General features: G+C 40.1%; 3 protein-coding genes across 3 annotated transcripts; all 3 read left to right on the forward strand.

Annotated features, from left to right (window-relative positions):
* Positions 1 to 563: 563 nt before the first annotated feature.
* Positions 564 to 5,900, forward strand: shisa4 (shisa family member 4). Its single transcript, XM_070903426.1, has 5 exons — positions 564 to 648; positions 2,673 to 2,850; positions 4,593 to 4,729; positions 4,821 to 5,012; positions 5,860 to 5,900. Exons 1-5 carry the CDS (start codon positions 564 to 566, stop codon positions 5,898 to 5,900), a joined length of 633 nt encoding a protein of 210 aa, XP_070759527.1.
* Positions 5,901 to 9,292: 3,392 nt separating this feature from the next.
* Positions 9,293 to 13,826, forward strand: lmod1b (leiomodin 1b (smooth muscle)). The gene is made up of 3 exons (XM_070902747.1): positions 9,293 to 9,580; positions 10,745 to 12,487; positions 12,567 to 13,826. The coding sequence occupies exons 1-3, from the start codon at positions 9,293 to 9,295 to the stop codon at positions 12,591 to 12,593; spliced, it is 2,058 nt and encodes a 685-aa protein (XP_070758848.1). The 3' UTR covers positions 12,594 to 13,826.
* Positions 13,827 to 15,868: 2,042 nt separating this feature from the next.
* On the forward strand, positions 15,869 to 21,196 carry timm17a (translocase of inner mitochondrial membrane 17 homolog A (yeast)). The gene is made up of 6 exons (XM_070903212.1): positions 15,869 to 15,899; positions 17,140 to 17,239; positions 17,947 to 18,010; positions 18,374 to 18,502; positions 19,329 to 19,439; positions 20,254 to 21,196. Exons 1-6 carry the CDS (start codon positions 15,874 to 15,876, stop codon positions 20,328 to 20,330), a joined length of 507 nt encoding a protein of 168 aa, XP_070759313.1. The 5' UTR covers positions 15,869 to 15,873; the 3' UTR covers positions 20,331 to 21,196.
* The last annotated feature ends 893 nt before the right edge of the window (positions 21,197 to 22,089 follow it).

Here is a 22,089-nt window from a genome sequence, read left to right on the forward strand (position 1 = left end):
CAACAAAGTGATGTACACATTAATGCATTATATTTATATTATATTATAATCCAATTATATTATGTAGATTATTCTGAAATGGGCCATTCTGCATAATGAGTACTTTTACTTTTGGTACTTTAAGTATATTTTGACGCCAATCCTTTTGTACTTTTTACTTAAGTCAGAATTTTAAAGCAGGACTTGTACTTGTAACAAAGTATTCTTACACTGTGGTATTACTACTTTTACTTAGTAATAACAGAGCGTAGAACTTCTTCCATTACTGACTGCTCTTGAAACGGTCTAGTTCAGCACGTTTCTGAACAGATGGAGATTTTTTCCGACGTTTCAGGCAGTACGTGAAGGCAACATTCTCCTTGTCCCGGTTCAACGGCGTCACAGCCGCGATGTGTCATTTCGACGGATAAATTACCGACTGACAAAGCCGTCCTGTCTCCTATGCCGTTGTTCCCGAGCCCAGATAATGTCTGAGAGCGACCGTTAGTCGGATCACTCGTCTTTGTTTACACCGATGAAAACGGCTCCTCTCTAAAAAATCTCATCGCTTGGTTTAAATCGGGATGAGGATGATTTTTCCAACGGGCAACACGTCCCTCATCGCGCTGACTTTGGCGCTGCTCACCATCGTCCTCTGCACTTCTCACGGTAAGATTATGGCTCTCCATCCAGGCCGCGCGCCGCTAGCTAACGGTTTAACGGCTGAGCCCTGCCAGCGTCTCCTCTGCCTGCGTGGCCGTTATTCCTTGCAGCCGTTACACCAGAGCCGCGGACTCTGCATCGCCCCACAGCCTCCCAGCTCATGCTGCTGCTTTCTGGCTCTTTACTTGTGAGCCTCGATGTTTACCTCAGGCCCGGATAACTAACGTTAAATAAACCGTCCACTGTTCAGCGCCCGACCACATTTAGCGTCCATTTGTTCAGTCATCTGTGAACTAGTCTCACTTGTTTTTGTGTGTTTGTTTAAATTATTTGCTTTGTTTCTTTTATTTAAATAGGAAAAATAGCTAGCCAGCTAATATTGTTAACATTAGCCTGGCAGTAAGTTTCCAGCACAGAAGCTAGTTTATCTCAACAGCTCAGTTTACATCATTAAAAGCCTCACACATCAGTCAAACTTTATTTGTATAGCACATTTTATACACGTTTATTACAATTTTAAAGTGATTTAACATGTGTGACAAGCTGATAATATACACAGCAGCTAAAACAATTGGAGATTAATGCAACCAAAAAGTAGAAATTATATAACGCTAACTAATATAACTAGTAATTTCAAGGCAATATTACAATATCATCACAAAAATAGTTTAGATTTATTTTGTAGTTGTCTTGTATTTTTGGCGTTATTTGGCTTAACAGTTAACATTGTGACAGAAAGTAGTTTTAAGATAACCAAACAATGACCTTTACTAGACAATATTAGATTTTCTAATAACAAGGCTTATATCAAGTGGCAGAATAAGTATTCTGGATGCCAACAAAGGTCGCCATCCCACATTAGTCTAAACCGTTTCAGGAGCCAAGTCTATATAGATCTTGGCTCAGCACTGTACTGCTGACATCCTCTAATGGAGCTTCTATTAGTTTAATACACTTAGAATTAATCTTCAGTTCAACAAGGAAGAGCAGCTCTCCGAGGAAAAATGTGTTGTTTAATTTATATACAGTGTTTAGTCAGATTGTATAGACAACTATAGACTTCAGAAAACTCATCTTGAATGTACGTGTCAGTGTGACTTTTAGCAGCCTGCACACATGTGGCTCTTGTGACCAGGCTGTAATTTAGTGCCTTAAATTCTACGTTGTGAAAAACATCATACCAGCTCCTTGCAACCCCGTTTAGCACTCACTGTGTATTTATTCTGATGAAAGGCTGACTATACTGTAAGTTTCTCAGTCTGTATGTGAACAGATCAGTGTTATTTCTTCACTGTTGTTTCATTTCTGGCTTTTAAAAAGAGTTGATCACGTGTACCGGTGTGGATGAAATTGTCCTTTTTAAGGTGCAAAAAATATTTGAATTAATTAGAGCGACAACAATTAGTTGATTCATCTACAATTTTTTCAAGCAAAAATACCAAACATTGTGGTTCCAGGTTCTCGGATGTAAGAATTGTGCTGCTTTGTCTTGTCTTACGTCATAGTAAATTAGATATTTGGGGTTTTTGAACCGTTGGTCGGACAAAACAGACATTTGTTGGCGTCATCTTGGGCTGTAGGAAATTGTAACGGCCATTTTTTTTTGATAATGAAAATAATCCTTATTTGTAGACCTAGAATGAATAAAGCCTTTTTTATTTCAGACATGCGAGTCCTTTAAATATTCTGGGTACCTTACTGAAGCCCTAATCAGTTTTCGACCTCTGCCACAGGGAACCATTGAATAATGCATTATGAGAAGAGCGAGTACATGTTCCAAAATAAGTATTTATTTTCTCCTGAAGGCCGAACAAAGCAGTATCTGTAAGTTACGAATCAAGAATTTTCTCACTTTGAAAATGTGTGATAAAACAGAAACGACTGCGTGTCGGTAAAATTGAGAGATTGTAAAGAGGAGAATAAATTCTTCAGAGAACAAACTGAAGTCTGACCTGCTGCCTCCTTCTTGTCTTTACTCTTTTTGATCATCTTCACCGCGCCTCACACTTTGTATTGCGTTTGTTTTGCAGTCAGTGGGAACGAGGACTGTCTGTGGTACGTGGATAAAAATGGCACCTGGCACAACGGCTTCGACTGCCCTCTCATCACGTTCTGCTGTGGGAACTGCCACCGGCGCTACTGCTGCCTGGATGCCTTCAAGATGATCACAGAGAGGGAGCAGAAACGCTGCATGCTCTTCCAGTTCAGGTGGGGGTGGCAGCAGCATCAGCAGCAGGGTTTTAATTTAATTACTTATTTATTAATTTACTCGACACCAAGAGTCAGTGTTTGTGTTCACAATTCAAGGCTATCACTGCAGGATCACATGTCCTTCATTTTCTTAAGGCACACAGATTCTTTAACATCCCGCTTGAGGCAATGGGTTGCCACAGTCTGCACAAATATATCCCTTCCCTGCAAGATGCATCCTCAAATACCTATGAACATAAATCCATCTACACGAAGTACACACTATACTGACAAATCAATTAATTGTTGTTGTTATATTATTGTCCATTTGATATAAATTATCTTTAGTTGCAGCCATACATTTACCAAAGGCAAATGATTACAGCATACATTTATTGTAAAATATAGTAACATTTAATGCTAAAAAACATATTGGTTCAATTTGAATATGTATCACATAAGATAAATGTCATATAATGTACCATTGTGGATCTGCCTACATATTGTCTCCCAGAACAACAGAATGAAATGTGTGACAAAATATTTTTAACCACTATGGTCCACTGACTTGAGCTCAGAGCTTTCAGCCGCCTTTCACGTTCTTCATTAGCGAATGGAACATGCTCAGGTGTCATTGTGAGACACAAGTGTGAAATTTTTGGTCATAGCATGTTGTCGTGTTGCCATGAGTCTGGTCCATTCATTGATAAAGACAGTCTGGGGTGGTTGGAAAAAGCTAATGAGCTTTGAGCTGAGATTATTTTGTCACACATACTGCTCACGAGGTGAAAAACAGACTTTCATGCTCAAGTAGAATTTAAGTTTTGCATAAATACTATAATATAAAGAAAAATATATAAAGTACTTTCAATCTCAAAAAAGTTGATACATTTACTGAACTAAAGAGTCACTGATTTCGACCCAAAATCTTTTATCATGCAACAACATAAGATAAGATAAACTTTAGAAAGCCCACGCTGGGAAATTGAAGTGTCACAGTCACAAAAGTAAGTACTAGAGCAGATGAATAATACTTAATACTTAAAAAATCAGAGTAGTGTGTACTATACACAGTAGGAAAAAATGAAAATAAAATGCAATATATGCATCATACATACAATATAGAAAATATTGTCCACCATAATCCTGCATTTTAGTCTGAAATCTACACACTCTGAAACTGGCCTGTTCCCATTGGCTGAATTTGGCTTAATGACCCTGCTTTGGTCCTCACAGTGTAATATGTTTAGTTGTCCTATCACATCAGCTATCTGTGCTTCCAGTGGTGTTTAATGCCAGAGTCCCCAGTGAGGGATCGTTATAATGCCAGACTAAGCAAGCTTGTACCTGAGAGACTGCACAATGGCAGTTTTCCTCCACAGGACTGGAAACCATCCATCACTATCCAGTAGCGAGCAGACAACCTGCAGCTTATTAAGCTCAGCGGGAGATCAGATCAGTGGGTGGCGGAGGCTGAGCTGAAATGGAGGGCTTTGTTGCTTCACTGAGACGATGAGGGGATGGAATCTGGTAGAGAGACGGAGAGATGCAGGGCGTACGTCATTAACTCAGATGTGATTTCAGGGTCAGTCTGTGGTAAAACAGCCCGTCTGAATCCAAAGCTTCACATCACAGCCATCTCTGCTTTAATCCTCTCTAAAGTGAGTCGTAATTAGCAAGATAGAGGGGGAGCAACAACGTGAGGAAAGGAAATGCTTTGTAACTTAAGTCCTCTTCTTTCTGTCTTTCTTCCTTCTCAGCCCCACCACTTTAGCTGGCATTGCATCCTCCATCCTCCTGTTTGTGGCGATCATTGCGACCATGGTCTGCTGCTTCATGTGCTCCTGCTGCTACCTCTACCAGAGAAGGCAGCAGCGGGGCAGGACTCCTTATGATGGTGAGCCCTCTACTCTTTCTGTCCATGTTGCTGCACACAGCCATAAAGTCACAGTTTTCCTTCACAGCAGTCTGTACTTTCTGACCCACAGCCCAGCAGATCCCCATGGCCAGCTACCCAGTGGAGCCCATGTATGATGCTTATGGAAAACCACTGGGACCCTCTGAGTATCTACATGCAGGTTATCCAATGGCGCCCCAGTACCCTGGCATGCCCCCACAGTACCCGGTGATGCAACCTGGACCTTATCCACCACACCTGATGGATCCTGCATACAGCCAGGGTAAGAGTAGCATTAGATATATTGTACACATAATGTTGATCGTTGATATCAATTGCTCTTGATATCAACGATCTGACAATAAAAACTAGTCTGCACATAATTCAATGCAAACAAGTAATGTGCCAATACACTGTATAAAATACTAGTTGTGTTACCTTCTTTTGGGAAAGTGAAGTGGCTCCATTCATGTAATATAACCAAGCCAAGATATCACATACACAGGGAGAAAGGCAAATAGTGCTTCTTGTGTTTAATGCGCTGCTAAAATGGTGATGTTGGTTTTTTAGGTCCTTTTGAACAAGATATTTTAACAACCACGGGACAGATGGCCACGAAATCTATTGAGCATATTTACAGTCCACGGGATGTTTGGGTGACCCCCCCGGTCCCTTCTGTAGCACCAACATCCGGCCATAAAAAAGTAATTTGCCATGAAATGTTCTGATCACATTCATGCTCTCCAGGTGAATGCTTCTATTTTGGCACCATTGCTAGTTGAAAAGGTCAACTTTGATGCAAGATATCTTGTGATTTCGAAGGTAGATTTCCATGAAGTTTGTGCATTGCGCATTTCATGCTAGTAAGGGCATAAACCGTTTTAGTTCTAATGACTGTGTGGTGCCTCCACTAGTGCCTCCATCTTAAGAACAAATTTGACATTAGTTGCGGCTCTAGGGACGGCAATGTTGGTCGGTTGGTCCACCACTTTGGTCCATATCTCAACTATTCGTGATTTCTTTTTTAGGATGAATCCTACAGAATGTGATGATTTGTTTTTGTTTTTAATTGATTCTTTGATTTGATTGATTCTGACTTTATTTTATGTTTCTACCTACTTATTTTTCAGCCCCTCCACCCTACTCTCCACCTCAGTATCCTGGTCATTGATGGGCTCGTCTACACACACACACACACACACACACACACACACACACACACACACATACACACAGTGGGAAACAACAGCACCTGAGAGAAAGGACTGTTTCAGAAGGAGAAGGCAGCAACGCTCTCACACACTCACAGACACACATACACTCAATTATACGCTACAGCTTGACTAGCAGTGGTTTGCCTGTGAAAGAGAACAGGAGGCACTTTAAGGCGTTTTGTTAGTTTATTTACAACGTTGTCCTACTTTTCTGGAGTGTTTTACGTAAGTCAAATTCTGTTTCTGCAACCTGACGCCTGATTGCTCCCGGCGGGTTTCACAAAGGGCGTCACACCATCCGCAGAGTGAGGAGGTATCCGACTGGCGTCTCGACTCTGTGCTGGCGCTTCTGCTCGGACACACTCGCCTCAATGACAGGGTGTCACCTGAGAGACAGGGCTCATTACCTTTACAGCAGAGGGGTCAGGAGGGATTTACAAAACTGATAATGCACTCCCTCTTTGTTTGTTAAAGGGAAAAATGCCACAATTCCACACTTTTGTTAAATTTGAATAAATTGATAACTGCCTAATGTTATATTCCAGGTCATTTCGATCATTGATCCACATTCACCAAATATGATTACATGATGTCTTTATCTCTGTATTTGATGTCTTTTTTTCGTAATGTGATAAAATCGCATGTTTGACTGAGGTGACATTAAGGTGACAGGTATGGCTTAAAGGCAGCGTGATACTGTCTTATATTTGCTCAGATGGCCTAATGGATTTCATGGTATTCCTAATTCAGTGTAAGAAGCCTTTAGTCACCTGTTAGTTTCAGCTTTGTCTCTTCTTTTTTTGTATTTTGACTCGACTATTACTTCATGGTAGTACATTAGCTGCACCATTGTAATGTAACATCTCGACATCAGCATGCTACCCCCAGTCATCTGGTTATCGGTCCTCTCATGCTTCTTTTCTGGTTTTAAACAAATTAGAAATGAGTCTTTAGATAAATTCCACAATGCCAGGTGGGATGTTTTTACAGTGAAATCCATGTTAAATGTTTATTTCTTGTAACGTATCAGGTCAGGGGAGTTGCAGGCCATGCTGCTCGATTAAAACAAAACGTCCCGCCTTACAATAATTAACCATGGAGGAGAAAAAAAAGAGATTAACTATTTAAATACATATTTTGTAAATCTGTTCTTCGGCTGAATATTTTATGATATTGTAACAAGGTATTTTAAACATAATGTATTGTTATTGTAACATAAGATATGACGTTTTAGCATCTTTCCATTAGGTATTTATTATTATTATTATTATTATTATTATTATTATTATTAATAATGAGTTTACCTTTTACTGTGAATGGGTTCTCACCTTGTGGACAAGCTACAAAGCCAAAAATAGATTTTGTTGACCACCTCTCGTTAGTTAAAGTCATAGTTTGACATTTTGTGAAATATGCTTATTCGCTTTCTTGCAGAGAGTTAGATGAGAAGATCAATACCAATCTCACAGATATTAGTAGTATCAATCTCATCTATCTTCACTGGACAAGAAAGCAGATAGCCTGGGGGTGTTTCCCAAAATGTCAGTCTATTGTTTTAAATTGACAGATTTGGGCTCCAGTGAGGTCAGGGCCTGCAACCTGTAATGAATCTGTAATGTGCCCCTTGTAAAATGTATGAACTGTGAAATATGATTTAGCTTTTAGCTAATATGGGATGCCTGGATTATCTTTATTCAGGTGTAATTGATCTCGAACTTAAAGTCAAATGAGACACATATTAAAAAACACTGTTATGCTGATTAGAGAAGTCTGGGCAAACCTTTCCCCTGAGACTCAACTGCTGTTTCTTGTCTCACTGCTAAACCACGCGATGAATCAGACGAGATGTGTTAGTTTACAACGTAAATCGTTTCCTCCGATGGCGACGTCCATGTGTGCACTGGACTTTTCTTTGTAAGATGCTTTCATATGTAGTTTGACATAACGTTTGCTCAATGATGTTTCTGTTTTATTCGTGCTTCTAAACCAACTCCATGAGTGTGTTTAATGAAACTGACATCAGTTGGCAAAATAACTTGTCTAGGTATGGCTTTCTGTCTGTTGTCATATGGATGGTATGACATTGTAATATAAAGTGAGTGAAAAGTTTTTATTTCTATTAACATAAATTTTAACTTTGGAATGTAAAACACAACCGTCTGCTGTGTCATCTTTTGTTTCCAACAAATGTAAACATTTGAGAAGGGGGTCAGTATGTGTTTACATCGTTTTGACCACTAGATGTCCATATTAACCTCCAAACAATGTTAAACGTGTTCAGATGTTTAATTTTACTGTCATCATAAGCAACATCTAATCCAAAAGAAATGTGTTAACAAATATGTTAACAATTATTATTTGTCATTTGCATCAAGCTGTTAGCCTTACAGCTGTGTACATACTGTATGTCACAGCTGTATACCTTACTTGTAACCCTTGTATCAGTCAATTTCTTTAATTTAATTATTATTTTTTGATGAAAATTTGAATTGATTTTGGTCCCTTTAAAAGAAGATTCTTCTCAAATCACATTGACTTTCTCTCATTTTAAACAACTTAATGCATGATCTGTGCTGCTTTTCAATCTACCAGGTCTCTGAATTTTAGTGCCTTTGGTGTAATAAACAGCGGGATATTATTCTTTATTGCCCACCTGCCTTTTAGCACAGCTTCAGTATGCCACCCTGCATTTCACTGCACATATTTATTGACTGGTGTCATATTGAGCTACCTGTAACAACAAAACTATATTTTGAACTTACACTGTTGGGAATGTGTTAATGAAGAAACTAGGAAATAGGAAAAGTTCCTAAAAGAAACACTGACACCTCTCATGGTGCGTGAAATGTGAAATTCTCGACTGTTAAAATTGGAGTCATCACGAACTGGTCTCAATATAAACATGAGTTGTGTAATAGGAAGTCTATGTAACTCTGCTCCGGCAGCTCTGTAAACTTCAGCCCTTCCCATTACCTTTAAAGGAGTGTGTACCCTGAACTAAATATGGACATGCACTTTCAGAGGATTTTGAAGAATGTCCCAGCCTCACAGTCCACTTTGATGATGCGAGGCTCTTGCAGTTCATCACTGGTACCCCTCACTGCAAGACTGCGAGTCCAGCCTCTTTGCACCAGGATTGATGCCTCTGGTGGCTTTTTGGTAAGCGGAACGTGACGAGACAGCAGGATACCAGCTCACTCACTTCTCACCATAGGAGAGAAACTGCACAATAACCAGATTTTAAATAAAGGGATTTACTGTACTAACACCATCAGCACCTCTGAAGAAACCACATTTTTCTGTTCTTCTCCACGGGCGTAACCTTTACCCCAGATTTTTTTAGGCAGCCATGTCCAGGAGAAAGGTGAGAGGCCTGACTCGTACGGGCCGTCAGGTCAGCGAAGACCCAGACCTGGACAACCTGCTGTCCACCCTCTCGCCTGAGGAGATGGAGGAGCTGGAGAAGGACATGATGAAAGTGCCAGACCTCAGTCCAGAGGATGGGAAGATCATCGCCCAAGGGGAGAGCCAACCTGCGCAGCCACCTATGAGCAACAATGTCCGGGACGCTAAACTGGACAGCAGAGGGGAGAGTGACCCTAAAAGGAGGCTCAGTCAGAGGGAACAGTCATTTGAGGTTTGTGAATGCTTAGCTTGATTCCTTGTCTGGTATAGTGGCACTTTGTTTTGGATTTGCCTTAAAAGAAACACCCATGAGTGTTTAAGTATGATCTGCATGTTTGTTAAGACCCATTGCTCTCTTAAGATGTTTGTACTCGAGCAGTTTTTAATAAAAATGACGTGCAGATGTGTGACTATGTTTGCACTTTTGACTGATAGATTACAGCATTATGTAACATCCCCAAGGTATTCTAATGATAACTTTTCATTTAGCTTGAAGCAAACCGCCAACTGGACCCCATGCACCCTGAGTCCACCAGCTCATAAATAGTGCAGAGTCGGCTTCTGTGCCAGGAAAAATATTGTTTTTCCCCTCTGAGGTTTGCTTACATCCATTCCACATTCTTAAGCATCTTCTCACAAGCAGAGAAACAGCCTCAGAAACACACCAAACCATTTATGTTATTCCTGTGACAGGCTATAAAAGATTTTTGAACCCTCCTTGGTCGAGTGTCAGGGAGCCAGATTTCTTGCAGTTGTGTGTTTAAAGGAGAGGCACTTCAGTCGACGGAGCGCCGGCCCTGCGGAGCTTCTTAATCCCGGGCCTGATGGAATTCCTTGGTTGATTGCTCCTACGCTCACTGCCTTTTAAGGATACATCTGCCAGGGCCACGGCCTCGCACAGCAAAACAGATGGAGACTCGCAAATCAAACACTTTGCAAGCTACTCACTGCAAATGCATCCCTGTGCTATAAAAAATTGTTCCTTGTCCTTTTGCTGACTGTAAACACACATGCCATATTGTGTCAGGGAGAGTGTATGTGTTTACAGTGAGCAGATGGACTTGCATGGATATTTGCACGGCTAGGTGTTATGTCATTCTGTACATGTCACGCATTATATACTGTATGTCCATAAGAACAAGTTCTGTACTGTAGAGCCAATAGATTAGTTGAATAATGAGACGTGAAAGACGTCTTTATATTCTGCTAAATGACAGCCAGTTCTGCATCTACTGTGATTTGTTTTGGTTTAGGGCACTACATCCTTTGACACACCCCTTCACAAAAAAAATTTGATTAATTCCTATAATCGTCGCATATATCTAACTGCTTTACTTTCTGGCATGACACTAATTTACTTTTCCACATCATACTCCTCATATTTATCCTCCTGCAGGGTGAGCTAAAGAAGGAGAGCCGGAAGCAGGAATATTTGAGGAAGATGGGCCTGAGCCAGGAGGGGAACGACGACGTGAAAGTAGGGTTACGAAGACAAGCCAGTATGTCATGTGAAACTAAAGATATCAAGGCAGACGACAGAAACAGCAAAGGTCCTGAAAGTTCGAAAGAGGAGCGAAGTCGGTTGTCGAGTAGATACAGGAAGCAGGGAAGCAGAGAGAGTGACATGAAAGAGGAGGCCAAAGAGAAACTTGAGGACAATAAGGTAAGAGACAGAAGAGAAAACAGAGAGAGCACAGGCAACAAAACGAAGGATATGATCTCTAAGTTACAGGACAAAAAAGAAGACAGAGAGAAGGAGAGGAAAGAAGACTGCAAGAGAAAAGATGACAGCAAAACCAAAGACATTATCTCAAAGCTACGAGAAAAACAAGAAAAGGATGTGGGCAAGGAAAAGGAGAGGAAATCTGAGAGCTTCAGGACACAAGGACTTGTCTCTAAAATGTTGGAGAAACAGAGCAAGGCACAAGAGGGCCAGGCTCCAGAGAGTAAATCAGAGGAGAAGAAGCCTAAAGCAGAGGAGAAAAAAGCTGAAGAGAAAAACAAACCTGATGTCAAACTTGAGCGACAAGCATCTGAGAGGGGTGAGGTGCAGGTGAAACATGACAAGGCGGAGAAAAGAACAGATAGAGAAGAGCTGGTGAACCACAGTGACCACGTGAAAGAGAAGGAGAAGAAGGTTAGCACAGAGAAGAAAGTAGAGGATAAAAAGGAAAAAGAGGACAGTAAAGGAAAGGTTAAAAAAGCAGAGGAAACTGAGAAACTTGGCAACTGTGTGGCCAAAAACACCCCAAACAGCAAGGGGAAAGAGGAAGACGAGGAGGACGAAGACTCAAGCATGTTTGATGAGCTGATGGAGCAGGTTCGAAGCAATGACCCCACCCTCACTGAGCTCAATGTCAACAACTCGGAGGTCATCAAGACAAAAACACTCATCGAGTTTGCAGAGGCTTTGCACAACAACACCCACGTTAAGAAGTTTGCTCTGGCTAACTGCCGTGCAGACGACCATGTGGCTTATGCCATCGCAGGCACGCTGCGCAGCAACAAGACTATCACCAGCATCAACGTTGACTCCAACCACCTGACTGGCAAGGGCATCCTGTCTCTTATCCAGGCGCTGCAACACAACTCCACGCTGACGGAGCTTCGCTTTCAAAACCAGCGTCACATCTGCGGTGGGAAGACCGAGATGGAGATGACCAAGATCCTGAAAGAAAACACCACCCTGCTCAAGCTGGGTTACCACTTTGAGTTAGCTGGACCCCGGATGACCACAACAAACATACTGAGTCGCAACATGGACCGACAGAGGCAGAAGCGCCTGCAGGAGCAGAAGCAGAAGGGGACACTGGAGGTACCCAAGACGGGTGGTGGAGGGTCTCTGAGAAGTTCGCCCAAAGCTTCCCCCAAACCTTCTCCCATACCTTCACCTATGCCATCACCAAAGCTGACTCCTAAAAGAGGAGCTGGAGGTCCAGCTCCACCACCACCTCCACCGCCTCCTGGGGGTGGACCTCCACCTCCACCACCTCCCATGCTGGATGTAGACTCCCTGAGGAACTCTCTGACTCCGGTGTCGCAGAGGAAGCTGGATGGAAAAAGCCCAGGTGGTAGTAAGAACTCAAGGGACCAACTGCTTGCCTCGATCAGAGGAAGCAATGTGAAACAACTCAAGAAGGTGCGTAAAGATTGTTTTATGGACAGGTTCGCTCGGCCACAATGTAATCTCACATACTTACATTTTATTTTTCCCACAGGTGCCGGTGCCAAAGTGGCTGCAGTAATATTTCCTGCTGGAATATAAGTGAAAAAGAAGAGAGAGGGAGAACTGACATCTCATCACAGGTGTTCAAGGAGATAAACTCTACATTCCCCCCAGGATGCAGTCGAAGAGCTGTGCTGTGGGACGGATGGAGGAAGTGAAACATGAGATGCCCGATCGGTTTGGATGACTAGCCCTCACTATGAGTTCTCCCCTCAAACACTGGACCAAAAGGACTCTGTGGAGAATGAGTGATGCGGGGCTCTCTATTAGCCGACTGCAGAGAGTGCCATGAGTTTTTGTGGTTGTTTGTCTTCAGTTCATATTGACGCTTTGCTGGTTATTTGCACTAGATAATATGAAGCCGATCATATAACATGTTGGCTTGTGTATGCATCTGAATGTGAGCGTGGTGGGAGTGCGCGATGAGCTTAATAAGATATTCAAATAACTCTTTATACAAATTCTAATATACAAAAGTTTATCAGTGATATAGTGGACATTAATTTGACCATTTATTTATTTGTGGAGAGGGAATCCACCTTATACTTGTAAGTTGTAAAACTGTTCGAACTGGGAATTCTGAAATGGTTGAAAATATCAGGGAATTAACAAACATGGCGGCCTGACTTAAGAAAATCTGGGTAAGAAAAAAAAAGGGTCATGGTGGTCTTTGATTGTGTGTCTCATTGCCAAATCTCAAGACATCTCAGGCAGGGTTAACAGTTTGGACAGCAGCCCAGTGGAATCCTGCTGCATGACGAAAGAGTTTTAGCATGGAAATAATTACATAATGCATTTTTACCAGGAAGTGCAAATAGCTGCCCTTCAGCATCTGATGTCATATTTTGTACAGAATCATTCTAGCCTGGGTGTTTGAATACCTTACATAACTTGTAATGTAATGCATCGACATGTCTTAACCGGAGGGGGATTTGGAAAACCATTACTGGCTTATATCAACCCTCCTGTTGGTTTATGCCATACTTTTAAGTGAATGTCATTTCTAAAGGAACTTAATGTGATACACAAAAACCAGAGTGGCACTCATATGTGGGGTGTGTAATGAAGGATTATCTGATTACACATGCCTTTTCTTACAGAGCCTGTATGTCTTCAATAAAAGATTCTGGTATGTTTGCAATGACAAGTCACAAGTGTAATGTTATGCCTGGCTGATATCATTAAGAAGAATATGTACAGTATATGTAAAATGAAATACAACTGACTTTTGCAATATGTTTCAGTATGATAAATCAAGGTACATATGTATTAACATCTGTTGAGCTGTCATTCATTTCAGTTGGTTTATGGTCTATTTGAAATCGTACACTGTTAATAATATTTCCACATTTTCACTGTGTATATTCCACTTCAGATCTAGCTGTTATGCTAGAGGAACATATGCACAATATCTACAGAGCCATATATAGTTATGTACCTATAGCCAACAACCAGCCTGCAGTGTAAATAGTGTCTCTAACTAGATTTAAAGGACTCCATGTGAATCCAGACAACTGAGTTACTTAAGTGAATTTAAAGAATCTCTCCTTCATTGTACACTAATTTGTACAATTTGTACAAAACATGCCTGTGCTTCTGTGACCAGAAATTAAGAACATTTACACTTCTGTTACTCTTTACATCACATGTTTAAAGCTGCAGGGACACCGAGGGAGCTGTCTTGTGTCTACTCACTCATCATCCTCGGTGTTCATAGGAGAAAAAGGAGAACAGCACCACCACCAGCAGCAGCAGGCCAGTTTATGTCTCCATCTCCCTGCCTCAGCCTCTTCATCCATGAAATGCCTATATTTGGGCATTTCTCAATGAATGCTTGATCTGCAATTCATTCCTTTCTTGTTCCTAATAACGGGCTGCAGGCCAGTGGTCTGTCTCTCAGCTGTAGCTGCTCCCCTGACCAACAGCACTGATCTCAGATGGAGGAAAAAGGGGGGAAAGAACAAAAATGTTGAGATTATTGGTTGTTTAGCGCCAACAGAGGGGATCTAAGGAGAACTTGGTAATCATTTGTATGCAATAAGTAACTCTGTAGTCATTCTAATGTATCCACATTTCGTGTTTGCTGTTTACATCATGTACACAGTATAACATAGTTTAGTTTAGTCTTCAAGTTAACTGTATATTTAAGTTCCTTTCTCTCTGTAGCATGGCCAAATTAACCTGCTAGGAGGCCCCAGGGCAAAAATGAGCTGGTGGGCCCCTTTTGACTCCCCTTTTCTTGAATACTACATGAACCCAGGTTCACTGTGTGGCAATCTGATTCAAAACAAAAAATGTATCTAAGAATATGCAACATGTAAGCGCTACATCAGCTAATATAAAACTTAAAACCAAATTCTGACATATTAACCGAGATCAGGCAATAAAACAGGACGTGCATCATAGCAGTTGATATTGTGTTTTTCCAGAACAAATATACAATTAATCACACCTCCTCAAAAGAATAGAGTTGAGAAGCGGGAGGAGTTATTTGCACTGCTCTTGTTTCTGGATGTAAAAGTCATATTCATTTTAACTCTCCCAGTTAAATCATCAATACAAAAGATTAAGAACTGCGTTAGAAAATGACTGAGTCAAATGTAGGTCTTCTTTTTTCTTGCTATTATTATTATCATTATTATTATTATTATTATTATTTCTAAATCTCTGTGATTTTGCTGTTGCTGCTCGTTGACTCTGGAACAGTCTCTCCCAAGGGCCCAGAGAGGCCAACTTACTGTACACCTTTAAAATGCATCCTAAAAGCTGCTTGTTTTCTTTGGCTTTTTCTTGATTTTTGTAACTTTACATGTTGTGCACTGTCTTCTCTGTCTCTTGTATTCCCCCGTATCTTTATTCCTCCTATAAAGCACTTTTTAAATTCTGCTTTGAAATGTGCTCGCTTGCTAAATAAATCTAAACAGGATAAACTTTATAATCACTTGTTTAACTGTATGGCTGCAAAGCATGTCTCCTTTGACCAGTTCACCTCCTTCTCCCCCAACACTGAGCACACTAATTGGCAATGTTGACATTGTCAACTGTCACTACACTGACGCCGATAAATAAATTACTGCTGGTGAGTACGGAGTCGCTTAAGCCCCCAAAATGTGTTTTTTTAAATTCTATGACTCACAGAATTTTACCATTACCCAGATAATAACCTCAAGCTAACCCGTTTTTCGTGTAAACAGCGCTTTGCTTATAAATACATGAAATGCTCCTTTAAAACAACACGTTGTGTCGTTACGTCAGGTCGTCGATAAGCTTTACGTCAGAGGGAACACCAAAAGAACAAAATGGAGGAATATGCCAGAGAGCCATGGTGAGTCCAAATACAAATTAAAATATATTTTTTTTACCCGGCCTTTTGTTTAGTCATCTACATGCCAATCTTTAAAGTAACTGCCATGTTAAGTATGTATAATTGTTTTTCTGGTACAACATGTGGTATAACCCGAAGCCTCTCAAATCCGGCTCGTTACCTAGCGTTAGCAGAAATGCTAACGTTACATAGAGCTGTATTGGCAGTTTGTGCTAGCATTACACCGTCGTTGCTAAATCACGTTGCTAGTGACCTTGTCGGTTTTATCACCCACATACCATTACATTTAATCAGTTGACTCCATTCACTTAGTCTGTGCAAGGTGATATATCTACCGTGGATGTCAAGTGCCGTTGTGACAATTTTAGCTGATCAGTAAGATAGAAGTTAGCTCAGTTAAAAGGGTTTGCTTTAGCATATGGGTAAGCTAGCTAAGTTAGCCACCTGTGTGCTAATGTTATCTGTTGGGGGGGCACCCTGGAGATTGCAACAGCTGGAGAAGGTTAGCTCGAGAATAGTTCAATTGATCGGGAAAGTTGTTACTGAAATTAAAAGTGTCGCTTTAGTCATGATAGTTTATTTTTCCAATGTTTAGAATTAGTGACACGTTTACATCTATGGTCTGGTATCTCTTGTACCAGGTGGTACATAGTGTAATAATCAGGCAATAAGAGGAATTTTTAGTATTAAGAATAATTTTCTACACTCAGCTTGCAGTTGTGCTGTAACAAGTAGCTATTTGAAATACACGAAATAAAACCATTCTCAATTTATTTTGTGTTGTAATTGCTGGTGACTAAAGAAAATACATTTAAGGTCAGAAAGAAGTAATGTAATGATAATTACATTTAGATTTCCAAGTTCTGCTTAAGTAGAGATGCCCTTGATGTAAATGGGGAGGTCAAATATATTGGTATTAATTTGACATATTTTGTATTCTGTGAAAGAGATATATATTGCTCGGCGATAATGACATGTTTGTTTATTGACTACAACACACACAATAATTTCATGTTAAGATGAGCTATATTTTATTTCCGTATTAACAATAATAAGAGAGTGCTTGTTCCTCTGCAATCACCCTTGGCTTACAATCCATACTCATGGGGCATATCAAGGCTGAACCTGCAATCAGAGGTCATAATATTGGCACATGTAAATGCAACTTCATACTTATACTGTTCATACTTATGTACTGTATATGAAAATTACTTCACTAATGGCTGTCTTATGTGTTTAGCCCCTGGAGGATCGTGGACGACTGTGGGGGAGCCTTCACCATGGGTGCTATTGGAGGAGGAATATTCCAGGCAGTAAAAGGCTTCAGAAATGCACCCTCAGTAAGTAAATAAATAAATAAATAAATAAATAAATAATGAAACCTCTGTTGTTAACCAAAGTAGTGTACAGTTGCAGTTGGCAATGTGAACAGTTGGCACATTTTCAGTCCTTCGAAACATAAAATATTGCGTTCAGTACCAATAACAAGCAATTCATGAAAAAGCTTAATACTTTCCCCCCAAAAAGAGGATACAATGTAAAAAAAACACTGGGCTTAATGTTTTATTATCTTAATTCTTTAAGTTTTTTTGCAGGACAAAGAGCCTGTAACCTTTTTTTGCTTAAAATTTAAGCAAAATAGATGACGGTCTAATTACACATAAGAATATATCTACAATTTAGGGGTTAGGTTATGGTGTAAAGCGTAATTTGGAATAATATATACATTAAATACAGTGATTTCAATACACTTCATGCTTGCTGTGGTTGTTACAATCACGCAATCACAGATGTGTCCTGCACCCGCACATGAATAACATTATGTCACCTCAGTCAGCATTTGTCTGAAAAATGCCTTTTTAAACTCTAGTAGTGTGGTATCTTCTCAGTCTTTTCAGTAACACTACAAGGGAACATGATTTTTTTTTCTCCACGTCTTAAATTGTCAAAATCTGCAATTTTGACATTTTGACTTCATCAAGAAGGTAGATGTCCAGAGTTGACAAGGATTCTCAGTTGATCTGTGTTTGCTGGTGCTCTCTTGTAGGGGATGAGCCACAGAATGAGAGGTAGCATGACTGCCATCAAGACCAGAGCCCCACAGCTTGGAGGTAAGAATAACTGCTGAGTTTAAATATCATCTAAAGTGACACTTTATCTTAAGTATCAAATTGCATTCTCTCAGTTCATTTTTCAATTATATATCTATAATTTGAGCTTAATATTTTTAACCGGGACCATCAGTTTTTCAATCAAGTTGCTTGTAAAATGTATCTGAACTTTTCTACAGCTGTTATTTCAATGTGTCCGATATACATATTCAGATCAGACATCTTATCGGCAGATAGGAAATGTTAAAGGACTCGGGTCAAGATTGAGGCCTAAAAAACATGATGGCAAAATAGCCTAAGAAAAAGGCAAAGCATGTCTTAACTGTTGTTGAACTTAACTGATATTTTTTGGGGGGGTTGCAGGAAGCTTTGCAGTATGGGGAGGCCTCTTCTCCATGATTGACTGTGGTTTAGTAAAAGTACGAGGGAAGGAGGATCCCTGGAACTCCATTACAAGTGGGGCCATGACAGGAGCTATCCTTGCTGCAAGAAGTGAGTAAACTTAGAAGAAGCTGCCTGTTAACAGTAAGCAGACGGTACATACATGCCTCATGAAAAAGGCAAAGGGTGGTGATGTTGACTGAACGGTTTTAAAAATTCTACCTACTTCATTATCAAAACTACATAGTTTGCTAGAAGGCATCAGTAAGACTATTTCAAAATGTGGTTATGAGTTTCGATGTGTTTGCTAAGCATGTTTTTGTGCCAGAATTTTTTTGCAGCTGTGCTTCGAGTGAAAATCAGCTTAACTTTTCAGAGAGGCACTGTCCTTGTCACTTGTCAAACCTGTCCAGTACCAGTAGAGGATGTGAGAGCTGAACGCTGGTTGATGGAATTGTTTATTGGGCACAAGATTCCTCCAAACTGTGCATCATTTTACATGTGCCATATTAATAATAAAGCCCCTATATGTAGGATAAGATAATTTTTTTACTTTGGCAACTCCTGCATCCTAAACGAAACTGCAGCCATGTAGTTCGCAAGAAAATTTGATGTGGTCTCTAGGTAAAAATCTATCATTTTGTTGACAGTTCCAGACTAACTTCAGTAAAGTTGTCACAACTGGACATGGTCCTGATTGGCAACACTGACTAAAGAAATAGAGTTTTGAGTTTCCCAGTTTTCAGTATTTAAACTGGAAATAAGCAGATTAACCTCATTAAATTAGAGGAACTGGAGTCAAGTGTTATAACTGTGCTGCATGTGAGATGTCCACATTTGTTCATCTAAACTCAGTTAGAATTAGACCCTACACACCTTTTAACATACAGTAACATTTCAACTTCCCTGTTTAATCTACTTCTTCTATTCCCTGTAGATGGACCAGTAGCCATGTTTGGCTCTGCAGCCATGGGAGGTGTCCTGCTGGCGTTGATAGAGGGCGCTGGAATCTTGCTTACTAGGTTTGCCTCTTCACAGTTCCCAACTGGTGAGTAATACCATAGTGAGAACACAGTTTGATGATTTCGTATGTTATAAATCTACCTCTTTCACACCAGCTCTTAAATCTAAGTCTGATATCTGACTAACTCGATGTGGATGAAGTGTAATTTGACTATTTTCTATTTTGCACCTTAAGATCAGAGCTCAGTAAGACAGCCAGGTATCAGTGCCTCTTTAGTTGTGGAAGCAACAACTGCTGTGGCAAAGAAAAACTCCCTACCTGTACAGCAGTTTAAGTGAATGTTTTTCCAAAGATTAAAAGGGTATTTATTGTTTTCTGATGTGTTCCTGGAGCTCTTTCACCACCACCATCTACAATTTGTTGCATTTTTTTCCGGTTATGAGCAGCTCCTCCATTTCATACTTAATTTTATCAGTGTTGAAAAAACGATCAACAAAAGTAATCGGCAACAATTGATTAGTGATTTAAAAGATTAAGTCATTTTTTAAGCAAAAATTCACAGATTCTGGCTTTACAAGTGTCAATATTTGCTGGTTTTCTTCGTCACCTGAGATAGCAAACTGAAGATGTGTGGGTTTTGGACTGTTGACAAAACAAAACAATTTAAATGAGTAAAAACAAATCTGCAGATTAATCGATAATAAACGTAATCATTGGTGCAGCGCTACATGACTAAAAATCTGCTTAGAATTAGTATGTAATATAAAAATGGGATACAGCTCAGGTGTAAATGAAGTTGTATTTTAGGTTATTGCTCACTAAGTTGACGGCTAACAGCTGTTAGACCTCTGATTGGCTGTCATTTCACTCTGAAATTTACCTTTTTTTTCCTCTCCAGGGCCCCAGTTTGCAGAGGAACCCGCCCCTGCTCCCATGCCCTCCCCTTCATTTGGCGACTACAGACAATATCAGTGAGAGGACTGCCCGCTTCTCATCCACTAGGCCTTTTTGAATTCCTTGCTGAAGTTACAAAGAAGAAATGGAGATGCAAAATACCACACGTCAAAACAATAGCAACTGTGCCCAATTTAATGGACCGTGTCAGAGAAGTGAAGGACATAACACATCTTCATTTTTCTTTCTTTCAAGAGCCATGTACAGATCTGCCTTTTGCCATTCTCAGCCTTGTCATGTGCATCTGTTTCACCTAATGTTGGTTAAATACAGACATGTGGTGAGATTCATTGTTCTGATCTTTGAGAGTTTGTGGGGCGAGGTGTGTTTCTCTGTTTTGTTCATGTAGAGTACGTACTGCATGTAGCCCAACAAGTGGGAGGTCAAGACTGAAAAGCTCTGGATAGTGTTGAATCTAGAAAAAAAACATCACATCAACGTCACGTCGTGAATTAAATATATAAGTATGGTATACTTATGTGTATATACAGTAAAGGCTTTCTGCTTGTATTCACTTATGTTAGTCTTTATTTGCCTTTAATATGTCACCTGCTTGGGCTGGCCAATGACATTTGGCTGGCCTTTTTTTATTTGATTTTATTCAGTTATGAAGACAAACACCTATCAGATATAATGCTTATTCCTGGGATATTAGTTTGTTTAAAGTGATTTTATTTATTTTAGATTGTAAAGAGTTTTACCAGTTTGTTCTATTTTATGTGACAGTGCTTTTACATTCAACACAGAAGTGTGGAAAAGACTGCTGATGACAAAGGATGGCATAGGCGGTACAAAAGAATGGAGAAACTCAAGCAAGGGATTGATGCACACTGTATTAATTCTTTATGACAGATTGTACTATGGTACAATAAAGAAATAAGTTGTTATGTGTGTCTCTTGTAGTCTTATAAATACTTTTATGCTATTAGTTCTGGTCAGGGTTGTGAAATATGTAGATTACGAGTGAGGATAGAGTGTGAGTAAACTGAACTTTTACAATTGTCGGCCATAGTCCATGCTGCCTGGGCAGGATTGCTCATTCCCCACTAGAGGGTAGTCCTCGCAAACATCCAGATCACTATTTCTCTTTTATGCATGGCCAAAATTGTGTAACCGACTCTCTTAGGCTGTGTTTACAAAAGCCACATAAGGGAGCACTTTCCTCTGACATTCTTCAGTCTGTTTGTGTCACACACCTGTTCTCTGTTTGAAGCCTGCTCTGTGTAGTTACAGGTGAAGGACACTGGATGAGGCGATGGGGAAGGGACCATGATGCAACTTTAACGTCACCGGTTTGATATGTGGGGTCAGGGATCGTTCATTTCATCAGCAGAGCTGAACACTTGAGACTTGAGTCGAGCATAAGGCACAAAAATAAAAAAATGAAACTAGAGACCTGACGTCCTAAAGACTTGATGTCACCTGAAAAAAGTCCAGAACAATAAAAGATAAACAGTAAGACAGTGTCAGAAGACCTTGCACTTGATGCATCTTGGATATTTGATTAATACATCTAGGGCTGCAATTGACCATTGAAAGACGTTTCTGATTAATCTGGCTATTTTCTTAATTAATCAAGTAATCAATTGATCTGTAAAATTTCAAAGAAACATGCATGCATGCTCAATTTCCCAACAAACAATTCCAACTTGACATATTTGAAGATCTATGTTTTATCCAACCAAACCAAAAATATTCAGTATACTGTCATAGAAGACTCTGAGCACCAGCAAATTTTCACATCAGAGAAACTGAAACAAACTTCTGCATTTTTTTTTTC

The sequence above is a fragment of the Enoplosus armatus genome, chromosome 3, assembly GCF_043641665.1.
Source record: "Enoplosus armatus isolate fEnoArm2 chromosome 3, fEnoArm2.hap1, whole genome shotgun sequence".
Taxonomy (NCBI): Eukaryota; Metazoa; Chordata; class Actinopteri; order Centrarchiformes; family Enoplosidae; genus Enoplosus; species Enoplosus armatus.

Coding starts and splice junctions, on each gene's coding strand:
- shisa4 (XM_070903426.1), top strand. CDS start 564: ATGAGGATGATTTTTCCAACGGGCAACACGTCCCTCATCGCGCTGACT. Junction 2,851..4,592: donor TGCATGCTCTTCCAGTTCAG/GTGGGGGTGGCA, acceptor CTTCCTTCTCAG/CCCCACCACTTTAGCTGGCA. Junction 4,730..4,820: donor GGGCAGGACTCCTTATGATG/GTGAGCCCTCTA, acceptor TCTGACCCACAG/CCCAGCAGATCCCCATGGCC.
- timm17a (XM_070903212.1), top strand. CDS start 15,874: ATGGAGGAATATGCCAGAGAGCCATG. Junction 17,240..17,946: donor GCTTCAGAAATGCACCCTCA/GTAAGTAAATAA, acceptor GCTCTCTTGTAG/GGGATGAGCCACAGAATGAG. Junction 19,440..20,253: donor CTCTTCACAGTTCCCAACTG/GTGAGTAATACC, acceptor TTTCCTCTCCAG/GGCCCCAGTTTGCAGAGGAA.
- lmod1b (XM_070902747.1), top strand. CDS start 9,293: ATGTCCAGGAGAAAGGTGAGAGGCCTGACTCGTACGGGCCGTCAGGTC. Junction 9,581..10,744: donor AGAGGGAACAGTCATTTGAG/GTTTGTGAATGC, acceptor ATCCTCCTGCAG/GGTGAGCTAAAGAAGGAGAG. Junction 12,488..12,566: donor ATGTGAAACAACTCAAGAAG/GTGCGTAAAGAT, acceptor TTTTTCCCACAG/GTGCCGGTGCCAAAGTGGCT.